Below are 13,976 nucleotides of genomic sequence, written 5' to 3' on the forward strand. Positions count from 1 at the left end.
ACACATTTTAAAGAAACAGTTACACTGAATTTTAAGCAATAAAAAGAGTTGCTGGAATGAGAAATCCTACCATTTAATTTGACCATAAACATTGTATAAAAATCAGTCAAATCTTATTTGCTTGTATTTTATTGAAGGAAAGCATTCTGACCAATGCCGGACAGTAATAGGCTGGATGCAAAAGCTTAGAGTCTGACTAGTAACTAAATTTAGGGGAAAATGAAACTGCTATAAAGAAAGGACTCTTCTTTGGCTCATGCCACCATAAATAAGCAAAAACACTTTACCCTGGTTAAAAAAAATGTGAAGAATGAGTAGATAACGCTAATCAAAGAAGAATGCACATTTGTGATAGATATGGTGGGACAAAATGATATCATCCTGGAATCATGTAAAAACAGAGTCATAAGCGGCACCATGGAGTAACTTGGAGCTGCAGAGTGACTGACAGCACCCAACATAATTATTATTCATGACAACGGCAGACGGGGCTAAACTCCTGGTGGTCTTCACAGCACGCAACAGCCGGCACAAGAGCGTCCGTGAGGAACCGGGGAGGCCTCTGGGGGCAGCTGCGGAGGTGCAGAGCCAGGAAAATGAGGTGGAAGCTCAGAATAGTGTCACCATGCAGGGCAGGAGCTGGACAGTTAAGAAGGCTCTAATAATTAGCTCAGAGAAACAGGAAGAAAGTCACCCTAAGTGAAACCATGGGAAGGCTGGGGTAACCAAAACGCTGGCTTGGCGGCCTCCCTCGAGGGGTTGTTTTCTGTGAGTTGAGTGAGCAGCAGAAACACTCCACAAACTTGGGCCGTGGGCTGGACAACGTCACCGTGGAAGTCAAGGTGGCCAGCCAAGAAGTTTGGTTTGCCAAATGGACAAGGACTAAAGTGTCATTAAAAGATATTTTGTATCCTACCTAGAATTTAATCTTGGCGATCTTACAATGTCAATTATTTATAATTGTTCCTGTAATGTTCCATTTGCTTTGAAATGGATATAAACACCAGACCCGACATGCATAATTTCATCACAAGCAGCTGCAGCACCAGCCCTGCCGTGGGCCTGCCTCAGAGCATCATGACCTAGAGAGGAGGGGGCCGTCGAGGGCCACTGGTTCATTTCTGATGTTGCACGTGCTGTCCCTTTAAAACCAATGCTTTCCTTTAGGTGAAGACGAGAGAGTTCTGAAACCGTATGTTCAAAGATGGGGGGGGTGTCTTTTCCCTCTATATTTTAACAACTATATATAATTCAGTCATACAATGTGTTTAACTCAGAATTCATTACTTGTAAGAAGGACAGATAAGGGAGCTGTGATAATAAACCCACAGAGGAGGAGGAGGGGGACTTTACCACCTTCTTATAGATGGAATACTGCTGGTTATCATAGGAAACAAGTCTCGCGGGGCAATGGACAGGACACGCAGTGCTCAACACATCTCTAAGCGTTGTCTGCTCTGCTCTGTGATCAGTCCATTCATACATCCTGACATGAAGCAGCTGGGAGAGCTCTCAGACCAGTTCTCTTGTTTCACAGAGGCCCAGAGCGAATAACTGACTTGCGTGTGGTCCCCCATTTACTAAGGGATGGATTCTGAATTCAAAGCCAAACTTCATGACTCTCAAACCAGTGCTCCCTTCATTGTATCAGTCTTCTCTGACATGAGAATGAAAACACAGTAAGTTCTCACATACACACACTCATGGTATAGAATCTAAGCTGCTTCTGGCTGGTTAATACCAAGTGAGGACCAGCTGAGTTCTGGTCAGCAGAGTACGTGTGCATGTGTGTGCAGCATGCGTGTGTTTTATGGGAGCGGGTAAGGGACGCGTTGTAGAAAGCACTCTAGCGTCTCCGAGGAATGAGCAGCAAAAACACTTGAAGCCGAGGCTACATGTTGAACAGTGTTACAGTTCATGGATTTTACTTTTCTTCATAAAGGCTCAGTTCCTTGGAGTCAATGGGATGTGGCAGTTTCTTTAAAATGTGTTCTAGAACACATAACTTGGGTCTTGGCCTCTGAAATCTGGGTTTCTACAATGACCTTGGTTGAGCTAATTACTTAAACTCACCAAGTCTATCTTCCTACCTTCAGTTTGGGAGAATAATGCCTGCCATATCTTTGTCATAAGGTTTTTCTGAGGATCAAATATATATGAAAGTACATGGAATTCATACTGAGACATGCTGGCTCTTAGTAAAAGCATGACATCAGCTAGTGCTCTTTGGCTTACCATCACTACCCCTGCCCATTCCCTCCCAACCCCCCTTTTTTTAAATGAAGGGCTTGAATTCACGACCGTGAGTTCAAGACCTGAGCTGAGATCAAGAGTCAGATGCTTCACCAACTGGGCCATCCAGGCGCCCCATACCCCCGCCAATTCCTGATGCCCCAGGTCCTCCAGCTCCTCGCCTGGCAGAGCTGCCTGGCAGGTGATGGAGGAAGCATTTTTGGACACACCCAAATGACAGCCCGAGGCCAGGCTGTCTGCCCATCGGGACAGCTCTAGCCTCACCTGCAGTGGCTGTACCGTTCTCTCCTCCACAGGCTGGGTAGTTAACATGTAACTAGACTAGGACAGAGGAAACAGTGATCTCTGAGAAGCAAGGGAGAGTAGGAAAAGTAGTTAGATGAGAATATGCCCTGACCGATAGAAGGCAAGACAGGAGCAAGAATGAAGTGGCACGTTGTATTCACGTCGCTCAATTCACAGGAGTGCAGTGCAGGCAATGCTTACCGTAACATTAGACTCTATGTGTGACACTCTGAGAAATGTAACCAAATGGGTTTTGGCTTCGAATGCTTTCTGACAGCTTCGAGTCCATTAAAAATACATTAACTGTCAGTGAGGATTTGCCATGGCACGTTGTTTTGCCAAGAGGAAAATTTGTTAAATCCGGACATACATTTAAAAATTCTCTACAAAATCATTTCAAGTAACTTACTTTCATTGCTATGTAGAACGCCGTAGACTTTGGAAGAAATCACTTATACAAACACACACACACACACACATAGTTCTTTTTCTTCTCTCTTTTTAGTTTTGTATCTTGACAAGAAAGTTTTATGTGGAAAAGTCAAAGAGGTTCTCTCTCTCTTTTTTTAAAGATTTTATTTATTTGACAGAGAGATAGAGAGAGCACAAGCAGGGGGAGCAGCAGGCAGAGGGAGAGGGAGAAGCAGGCTCCCTGCTGAACAGAGAGCCCGATGCGGGGCTCGATCCCAGGACCCTGTGATCACGACCTGAGCCGAAGGCAGACGCTTAACGACTGAGCCACCCAGGCGCCCCAGAGGTTCTCTCTCTTAAGTCACAGAACTACAGTTGCAATATCAAAAGGAAGCCATTGTTTTAGAGTGGCAACTTTCGCTTTTGATTTTTTTTGACCAAATGGTGCTGCGATCCAGATATTACCCTAATTTAAATTTAAAGAGAGAAGTGAAAAGGAGAAGAAATTTGGGATTTATTGAGATTTATTACATCATGCTCAGCATCATATTTTATTTTATTTTATTTTATTTTTTTAAGATTTTATTTATTTATTTGAGAGAGAGAATAAGAGAGAGAGAGCACATGAGAGGGGGGAGGGTCAGAGGGAGAAGCAGACCCCCTGCTAAGCAAGGAGCCCGATATGGGACTCGATCCCGGGACTCCAGGATCATGACCTGAGCCGAAGGCAGTCGCTTAACCAACTGAGCCACCCAGGCGCCCCATCATATTTTATTTTGTTTCATTCTTAGAAGAACAATTCTGTAGGCAAGTATTTCTATATGCATTTAACAAACAAGGCTCAGAAACATCGGATAATTCTGGAGAGACCGCAAAGCTAAAAAGGAACAGAAATGGGATTCTACCTCAAAAGATGCTTTGCCCAGGAGTCAGGGGTGAGCAAGAAACAAACACAAAGAAACTATTTGGATTTTTAAAGAGTTTGTGATTTGCTGAGGCGGAAGTGGGGAGTGAGTGGGATGACAGGGAAATCAACCTTAGCCATGTGCTGATAACTGTTGATGCTGGGTGAAGGGTTTTACTATGCAATTCTGCCTGCCTCACTGTTATAGTGAAAGGTAGCCTTTCAAGTTAAGCAAAGCAGCAAACAGAACCAACTCACTGCTTAAAGGACGTTGACAACATAGAAAATACTACATATAAATAATCTTTTGTTGTTTACAGAGCAGAGATGGAGTATTACAAAAAGGAGAAAGAGCTAATTTTCAATTCCTAGATACATTTATCAAAACAGACCCACCTGGGCCGTCATGATACATGACATGCAGCTTGGCCTCTGCTTCCTGGGAAAGCCATCATTCTATTGTTGGGCCCTGGGCTGCTTCTGAGTTTCTAGTAACTACTTGTATTATTTCTGCTAACTAGATTGAGGATTTATATTGCGGGATATCAGTAGTGCTACTCAGGTTATTTTTTTACCCTATTTGTAAGCTTTTCTCACACTATCAAGAACTACAAGAAGACCGTGAATCTCACAGGTGGGAGAAAGCATATTTTACTCCAGGGAAAGTACTGCTTTGCTTAACTTGAAAGGCTACCTTTCACTATAACAGTGATAAAAACTTTTGTAGGAAGAATAACAAATATGTAAAATCACCTCCATTGCTGTGGGCCATTGTCAGGGCTTCCAAAGACGTTTCTGGAGTTATTTCTAACTGGCAGATCATGACTTTGGCTCTGCTAATGGTCCTGGCTGCTTCCCTCAGGTCTTCAGTATTCAAAAGTAAATTTGCTCCAGCCACTATAACGATGATATTCTGGCCTATAAAGAATTTCCGCATATTTATGTTAAAAACCAAGAGATGATATTCTGCAATGTTACAATCACCCTTTCAAAGTCGTAATGCTAAATGTGTTTTAAGTCTTAATTTTGACATTTCTAGGTGATTCCGGTGAAATTCTATATTCCTACTGTATCTTCTTTTACAGTATCCCTGCCCTGTAGGTTTAATATTATTCTGATAATTTTGAGTAAAATCTAAAACATAATTCCCCTACCAATATTCTTATATACAAAGAACACTAGCTGGAAAATGATATATAACATAGTTAAAAATGACTGGTACAGAGTATGTGGTAAAGATCCAAATCCAAAATGACAGATGTCATAATGATGTGTACGAACAGGAGTAAACTTGCCCAACACTAAAAACTAAGGCTTTGCAGTATGCAGTCAGTTTGTGTGTGTACCTTAGGGTATTCTGAAAATCAAAACATATTTTATAATATCTAACAGATGGGAAATTGTGCCAGATAACCTAAGGTCAAGAGAGGGATATTTGACCTATGCAATACCAGATCAAACAGAAGCTGAAGTAAGAATCTTATATACTCCTTACTTGGACCCACTCTCAACAATCCCACCTAAATGGGGAAGAAGTGGGGTGCATTTTATCTGTGAGGTGAGCCCTCAAGAGCTGTGCTGTCCCATATGAGAGCCACGAGCCCAAGCATATGAGAGCCACGAGCCCAAGCCACATGTGGCCCTCGAGCACTTGCAATGTGTCTGGTCTAAATTGAGATGTACTTCAATTGTACAATACATAGCAGATTTTATTTTTATTTTTTAAAACTTTTTTATTATGTTCAGTTAGCCAACATATAGTACATTATTAGTTCTTGTTGTAGTGTTCAACGATTCATTAGTTGCACATAACACCCAGTACATAGCAGGTTTTAAAGACCGGGTACAAAAAAAAAAAAAAAAAAAGGTAAAATATCTCAGTAGTTTTTAAGAACATTTTGATTACATGTTGAAAAGGATATTTTAGATATTTCAGGTTAAGTGAGTATATTAAGATTAATTTTACCTATTTGACTTTTTAAAATGTGGCTCATGGAAAATTTCAAATTCTGTCTGTGGCTTGCATCACGTTTCTTTTGGACGGCACGGATCTAGGGGACGAACTACAGCGGTCATTTCTTTTCTGTGCTCCAGGCTGCTTGTGCTGATCTTGTATACGCATGACCTAAAATTACCTCTGAACACAGAACACATGCTAGCCTATCATCTTACCACAGATGTGTCTGTTGGCCACAAGGAGGACTTAATAAGGTGGGGATGGTTCAGCATAAACCCAATCTTGGTACTGGAAAAATTCAAAGTACCCACACACTGAAAGACAGCATATCTCCTTCCTTTTCTCCTTCAGTGACCTCATTCTCTCTGCATCTGTGCTGCTGACTCCTGGATCTACGTTTCTGGCCTGGCCTTGGCTGATAAGCAACAAGACCAAGACTACAGCTGTCCAGTAGACATGGCCATATGGCCAGATCATTCATGCCTCCAATTTAACTTGTCAAAGCTGAATTCTTTACTTTACCTTGCTACTCATTCCTTCACTTAAGGGAGCTGATGGTCCCCTCTCTGGGTATTTGTGTTAGCTCTTCTATGACCATCTAGAGTCTCAAGGGCATTACCAGATACAATATATAAATCAGACAAGTTCTAGCATAACAGGCACTCAATACACAATATTAAACTATATCTTTGCATGGAAAGTGTAGTTTCTTGCTACATCGATAAGGAAGAAATGGAACTCGAAGATATCCCTAGAACACAAAAAAGAGGTTTAAGACAGGGAATGAACTGCTGTTGACAGCAATAATTACTTAAAATTTAGCTGAAAGTAATGAACACAGACTGTCTATCGTTAGAATGAAAAATTTTATCTTCTTTAAGTGGAATACATTTTTTCATCGTTGTTATTGCAACTCTGGGATCACTAGAGTAGAACTAAAAATACCATATCTTCTGTGAGAAATGATTGTATGAAACTATATTACAAATCAAAGACATTTTATGACAAATCCTAATTTCACAAAGTGCACGCTGACTGCCCACAATGCACCAGGTTCTGTCTGAAGTGCCCCATGAAATGCTTGGTACTTCTGAATATTCATTCTGAATTAAAGAATTTCACATAGGTTTTTTTTTTAATATTTAAAATAGTTGGCAGAAATGATGAAAACTTTACTTGAGGGTAAAGGGAAGTTACTGTTTTTAAAGACAAATGTTTCAACTGTTGCAAGGCCCTGTGACAGACAGACTTAGTTGTATATATAGGCTTTTGAGATTTGATTGCCGTTTAAAGAGCAGGCAAAATTGAACACTAATGATAAGTTAGAAGTAATTAGTTGCTGCCATTTGCTCAGTAAATATTCTATAAATATGATTCATTAACTTCCCTGTGCACCTATCTATTTACATTTATTTACCTGGTATAACTGAAATGACAGATGAATACTTAACTGCTTTTAGAGACAAATATCAATTCTGAGTTCATATGAAGGGTAATGGGACATTTCAGGATATAAATATTATTTTGAGGCAACTGTAACACTTCCTATGTATTGATGGAGAATTTTATATTTAAATGATCAAGTTGGGAAGTATAAATAAAGGGAAACATGCACAGTTAGATGGGAAAGACCACACTTGGGGCCTTGGAGTGGTGGGTATGGGAAGAGATCCATAGGATTACGGTAAAAATTGATGCTCCTGCTCTCGTGCTGGACATGAACTGTTTCGTGAAATGATACTTCAATGTGCGAAACACGTACCTTCATTATTGACGATTATAGACGCAGTTCCCGTAGCAGCATCTTGAGTCTGATATGTAAATTCTAAAAGAAAAAAGAACTTACAATCATATACACACAGCCTGGCATGGATAATCTCTCTTAGCAATTTCAATGCACCACTCATCTTTGGAAAAACTTTCTAACCTTTAACCATCTGGAATGATAAAAGAAATAAGCAATCAGCGCTAATTTATACCCATCACCTATACAACGACGAAGACCTTTGCTCTACATTAGTAACAACCCAGCAAACCACTCCTCCCTTCCAGTTTGCCCACATTAATCATAGCGGCTACATCTGCATTCCTCTAGATTGTCACATTTCTTTTCTTCAGTGAAAGAAATGACAGACTTGAGTTGAGAGATGAAAGGTCAAACCTATACAACGAACTTGGTTGTGTTTCTTCATAAGCGTTGCATCTCATCAAGAATCATGGTCTGGAGTGTAAATGGAAATGTTGATCAGGCAGCCTTTGGCAGCAGCGAAAAGCCTTGAAATGGAGCCAAAGACCTGCATTCTGCTCCCGACTGGCTCCAGCTAGCTGTGTGCTCTTGGACACGTTGAGAACCAATCTGGCCTTCAGTCTCTCTTTGTGCAGCAATGGCATCAGCTTCAGTGGTTTCCAAGATCATTTCCAGCCATGACAGTCAATGACTTTTCTTAAAACATCTTTTGTGAAGGCAGCACCTGTTTTCTCTTGCCACCTGCTTTTGAAACATTTCTACGAGATGAAGGTTTGTAACCTCTTACCATTTTATTCCCATCTGGAGGAATGTACATGAAAGAATTAACCAAACGACATTTAAGTAAGACGAGACGAGGCTGTGCATAAAAATTCTCTGGCCACCAGAGGAGGATCTAATAATTCTATTCCATATTCAACTGTTCTTGTAACCAGATCCCAGAGGAAAGTCATAAAAACTAACTTTAAAAAAGTTGCAATTTTACCTGTAGAAATATCGTTCTGTTTTAAGTTTTCTATATAGTCTTTGCCAAAAGAATCTTTGCCAACCTGTACCAAAAAAATGATGAATGTTAGATCTTTTACATTTAGTAAAATGCTACAATGTAGTTTTTAGAATACTTTAGCATTTTAAAAGGGCATATCTGCACAGTACTTTATAAACATTAGCTAATTAATCTTCTTAATGTAAGATGCTAGACTTGATTTCAGCCCAAAGAATTGTTCCACTTATATCCTACCTAAAACGTGAAGCATTTAATGACTGTCAGGAGTTCTAGAACTCTGCTCTCACTTTGATCTGTTCATGTGGAAACTCCCACTGAGACAGAGCTGTCTACCATCAACAGTCCTCAATATTTATGAAGAATCTCAGTTGTTTGTACTTCACTATAAATGAGGGCATCTCTGTAATGACTTGCCTGGTGTTTTAGAATCTTCTTACCTGACACAGGATGGGTTCAGAGAAGAGGGAATTTAAAAAGCCCTCGCTAACTTGGGTAACTCGGTATCGTGGAAGTCTGTTGCTTTTGCATCCTAGCATGCATTCTGGAAATGATACTTCAGTTTTTCCTTGGGCACCCATTCCTCTTCCATTCATAGGCAACATGGTTAAGGTGGCACATTTGTTACAATCATTGATCCTATGTTTGACACATTGTTACACCGAAACTCCATAGTTTAAGTTAGGGTTCACTCTGGTGTTGTACATTCCATGTGTTTTGACACATGTATAAACATGCATCCACCATTATAGTATTATCCAGAATGGATTCCCTGGGGTAAAAACCTTCTGTGCTCTGCCTATTCATCCCTCTCTCTGTCCAAGCCCCTGGCAACCACTGATCTTCCTACTGTCTCCATAGTTTTGTCTTTGTAACCTTTTCAGACTGGCTTCTTTCACTTAGAAAATACATCTAAGTTGCCTCCATGTCTTTTTTGTGGCTTAATCACTCATTTCTTTTTAGTGCTGAAAAATGTTCCGTGGTATGGACGTACTGCAGTTTATCCATTTACCCACTGAAGGACATCTTGAGTTGCTTCTAAATTTTGGTAATGATAAATTAATGTGCAGGTTTTTGCGCAGATGCCCTCTTTTATTTTTATTATTTTAATTTTAGTGTAGTTAACATACAGTGTTATATTGGTTTTCTTTTAAATTTTAACCAGTTAGGGGACTTCACAAAAACAAATTTCCAGGAGGTCCTGAAAATCCAGAGGTTCTGGTAACACTGGGCCCACATTCCTGCAAGGCCACCCAGCTGGAACTGCCCCAAAGGTGAGTGCATGCTCTCTAGACCAGAGCCCCCACCTGGCCTACTGCAATTTATGTTACTTGCTTGGTACCTCTAGGCTTTAGGCTTGCCACTCCTGAACTACGATTTCTCTGTCCTGCAGGTGAGCACTACTTCAACGGATCATGTATCTATCTGGGTCTCAGCCACTCCTGCTGTGCTCTGCTTTTCCACGGAAAATCGCTCCCTTCGGGATATATCAATAGAAAGAAACCTAGAGATTTACTTGGGCCAAGATCCTCAATGAGTGAAGAGAAAACTTCCTGGTAAGATTTTGGATTGTCTAGATCAGGGGTTGGAAAATATTTTTCTATAAAGGGCCAGAGAGGTAATAGTTTAGACATTGTGGGCCAGATGGTCTCTTTTGCAACTATTCAACTCTGCTGTTGTAGAGTGAAGGCAGCCAAAGAAAATCTGTAGACAAATGGATGTGGCTGTGTTCCAATAAAACTTTATAAAAATACGTAGTAGGCAAGATTTGCCCCATGAGTGGTAGTGTGCTGACCCCTGATTTAAATGCCACCTCTGAGAACTTCTTCCTCAAAGGACATTTTTCCCTGTGCTCCTTGTCTGGCAGAAATGCTGATTAGCCAATAAGCTTGAACAATATATAATAATTTCTTATTAACAGAATTTCTATCTCTATAATGAAGAGCATCCACTAGAAAGCAATGCTGTGGGGGAGAGCTCCCCGGTGGAAGGAGGTAATCTATCAAAAGTTTTCTTCATGGAAGGCTGGCCATTTATCTACTGAAGCATCCCATTTCTTAGGTCAAAGATTCATACCAGAAATAAATTTTCTCTCTCTTTTTTTTTTAAACATTATTTAGCTCTCTCCCATGGGCAATCAAGATACTATATAGTTGGAAAAGCATCATTATAAGAATGTTGTAGGGATTAGAGGAAGGCCATTCGTAGGCATGTGGGGCCTGGTACAGATTAGAGCAAAGAAACTTCTCTCCCCTTTCCTATCAGTTTACTACAGGCAAAATCTGTTTAAGGTGAATTTCAAAGGCATATTTGATCAATGGTGCGATGATATAAACATCAGGAAGTGCAGGGATTAGGAAGAATTGTTCAAAGGGAGGAGAAAACCAAAAAGCATGTGGCTTTGCCCTCAGAAACTGTCGGAGGGAAAATCAGACCTAGAGAGGCACCTGTCACACCAAGTGGAATATCGTGCCCATCCAAGGCATAATCAGGGATTATGCTCATGGTAACTGCATTTGGCAGGCTTGCTGCAGTCGTATTTTATTTGTAATGGTTAAGTAGGCTCCATGCCTAGCATGGAACCCAACCTGAGGCTTGAACTCACGACCCTGAGATCAAGACCCTTGAGGTCAAGACCTGAGTGAGATCAAGAGTCAGACGCTAACCAACTGAGCCCCCCAGATGCCCCATGCTGCCTGTCTTCTTCCTGCTCTGGGAATCACCTGATGGGCAACGTCCCTCAGGGATGGTGATGGTTCCAGATTTATTCCAATAGTGAATTCCTGGCAAACCTGTCGGCTGTCTATGTGAGACGTGGAACAAAAATACTTCGCCTTTGCCCTCTTGGATATTTCCATGACAAAAATAAAAATCTGGTAATTAAAAAATAATGGCAAAGTAATGACGCTGCTGAGGATCAAGAGAAGTCAACCTTAGCTGCATTAACTTTGCCTCAGGGTCGTGGTGACACATTACCAAGTAAAAGAACTGAGTAGGAGGGCGATATTCACATTTGTGTCAGGGCAGTTGACCCGTGTGGTTTGGGGCAAGCCGCTGTAACTGCCCCTCGGCCTCAGTCTCCTTATCTGGAGAGTCACAGTGAGTTTGCTGTGGGGATAAAATAACCCGCAAGAAGCGGGCTGACAACTGTAAAGGATTCAATAAGGGCTCGGTGCTATCACTGTCCCTGTCCCCATCCTCATCATCACCAGCTCAGTACTGCTGCCTCCATGGCCACTTCCCTTGGGGAATACCTGCTGCTTGCATTCAATCCTGCCTGTGTGGTTCTCCCTGATGCTTCCAATTCTTCCTGTTGCTCCCTATTTTCAAATAGAAGAGCACCTGGTCATGGAAGCAAGCAGGCGGGGGCACTGAATTATTTTAAAAATAAGACTGTATTACTATTATTGTAATAAAAACATAACATCTGCATTAATGGTGAAACTAATGCTGCTTAATGTAACCAGGTATCCTGTTACTTCCATAAGAATAACAGAGCCAACCGCGAGCATGTGTGGGTCTTAGACATACATATTTATTATATTGAAACGTAGGCAAAAAGCAGCAGAGATCTCAGGGCTCTTTTTTCCTTCTGCATTACAGAGTAGCACAGATGCTTTGGGCAATGTCATACTAAAAGAATGCCATTTTCCCTGTTTCCCCACCCTCAAACCTCTTACACAATCATTTATTCTGCTCGATTGACTTTAAAAAAAAAGGTCGAGAGAAGCGAACATCTTCCAACCCCCTTTGGCTACTTCTGACTCAAATGTAAGCCTCTTCCCCAAGAACTGGAAATTCATAAGCACAAATCAGAGGAGTGCAACCGAGGCTAAGGTGCTATACATTGCCTGCCATTGAGAGGGGACTGAAAGCATCTTGAAAATCACAGTGAATGATACAAATGGAATGATTTGTAATGACTGTGAATGAAAATCACAGTGAATAATTCTTGAACACTACATCTGAAACCAATGATGTTGGCTAATTGAATTTAAATAAAAAAAAATCACAGTGAATGATTTCAAATGGTCCTTGAAACAAAAAGGACTTGACATAATAATATCATAGGGGAACATTCGTAGGTATTTTTGGAGGCTTCTCTGTTTTCCCGGTCACATTTTGCCTATCAAATTGATAAGAGAACTTTAAGTGTAAGTATCTTGGCCATGAAGCAAAATAGTGCGAATGGGAGTCAGGAAACTTGGAATCGAATTTCAGTTCTGCCATTATCCAGCTAGTTAAAATTCTTTACATTTTGCGGCAAATGGTTCCACCTGAGCCAGGTAGGGTGGGACTGGGGTGAGTTCTCTCTGGCAGGTAGGAAACCAGGAGTTCTCAGCCTTTGCTAGGCATTAGAGCTCCCGAGGAGCTTACAGATATCCTGGTGCCCAGGTTACACCCGAGATCAATGAAATCAGCCCATGTAGGTGGGACTGTGGCCCACGCCCCAGGTGACTACAATGTATGCCTCCAGCTGAGGCCCACTGGATTGCAGGATGAATGCTGGGAGAGTGCGTGTGAAGCTTGGTGTGGACGATACGAGGAAGGAGAGCGGTCCTGCCTGGCACTACGTTGGGAAGTCAACTAAGTGGGAACGCGGAATGTGGCCTGCAGAGTCTGCCCGGGGCGAGAGGCCGAATAGGGTCCAACACGGGGATCAAGGTATTGTAAAGCTACACACAGTGCCACGTTTGTCTTTGCGGGCTCCGGTCTCATTTTGATGTCACCAGGCTTGCCCCCCTTTCTCTGTGGGCTTCTCTAACACTCGTATTTGGCAAAAATCATTGGATTTCTCTGTTCTACAGAGTGGCCAGCAGAAAGGCACTATTAACTTGATGTTATCATTTGACTGTGTTAAAACACAAGGTGAGTACAATATATTTGTGTCTATTTTCTTGCCTTCTGAGAACTTAGAAATCCTTTCCTCTCTCCATCTAATCAAACCTCACCTGTTTTTCAAGTGCAACTTAAGGCCTACCTCCCCATCCTAGCTCTTCTTAATGCTCTCATTTCAACTCCTAGAGCATTCCTAGTAGATACCATTAAATATTTAATTGAATACCACCTTATATTGTTTGCCTAAACAATCTTCCTAGGAGTCTAGCCTCCCTAGAAGCTTATCGGAGACTCTAGCTTAGCATATGTTTATCCCTCCTTAAGTCCTGTGCGTGAAATGTGTTCTGTAAGTATTTGGTCATCTTAGTTGCCTGTCTGTTCATTTTCCTTGGCCTATCTTATCATTCTTTTTTTTTTTTTTTTTTTTTTTTTTTATTCATGAGAGACAGAGCGAGAGAGAAAGGCAGAGGGAGAAGCAGGCTCCCAAGGAGCAGGGAGCCTGATGTGGGACTCGATCCCAGGACGCTGGGATCATGACCTGAGCCGAAGGCAGACGCTTAACCATCTGAGCCACCCA

General features: G+C 41.4%; 2 protein-coding genes across 9 annotated transcripts in view; one reads left to right on the forward strand and one right to left on the reverse strand.

Annotated features, from left to right (window-relative positions):
* MRPL33 (mitochondrial ribosomal protein L33) overlaps nucleotides 1-13,976 on the forward strand; it is an 86,901-nt gene that overhangs the window by 61,484 nt on the left and 11,441 nt on the right. For both annotated transcript variants that reach the window (XR_010405477.1, XR_010405478.1), the window contains exons 2-3: nucleotides 9,954-10,116; nucleotides 13,059-13,225. The gene's annotated coding sequence lies outside the window, so the exon portion shown is untranslated. The remainder of the gene's footprint in view (nucleotides 1-9,953; nucleotides 10,117-13,058; nucleotides 13,226-13,976) is intronic.
* RBKS (ribokinase) overlaps nucleotides 1-13,976 on the reverse strand; it is an 89,331-nt gene that overhangs the window by 52,435 nt on the left and 22,920 nt on the right. For 6 of the 7 annotated variants that reach the window (XM_064572033.1, XM_064572035.1, XM_054509670.2 and 3 more), the window contains exons 3-5: nucleotides 8,543-8,606; nucleotides 7,573-7,635; nucleotides 4,607-4,771 (exon numbers count right to left, since the gene is read on the reverse strand). In XM_064572033.1, coding sequence (XP_064428103.1) covers nucleotides 4,607-4,771; nucleotides 7,573-7,635; nucleotides 8,543-8,606 — 292 coding nt within the window. The remainder of the gene's footprint in view (nucleotides 1-4,606; nucleotides 4,772-7,572; nucleotides 7,636-8,542; nucleotides 8,607-13,976) is intronic. The other variant, XM_064572034.1, reaches the window with a different exon arrangement.

The sequence above is a fragment of the Mirounga angustirostris genome, unplaced genomic scaffold, assembly GCF_029215605.1.
Source record: "Mirounga angustirostris isolate CCGP_5_RB_7025 unplaced genomic scaffold, mMirAng1.0.hap1 SCAF_10, whole genome shotgun sequence".
Classification (NCBI taxonomy): domain Eukaryota; kingdom Metazoa; phylum Chordata; class Mammalia; order Carnivora; family Phocidae; genus Mirounga; species Mirounga angustirostris.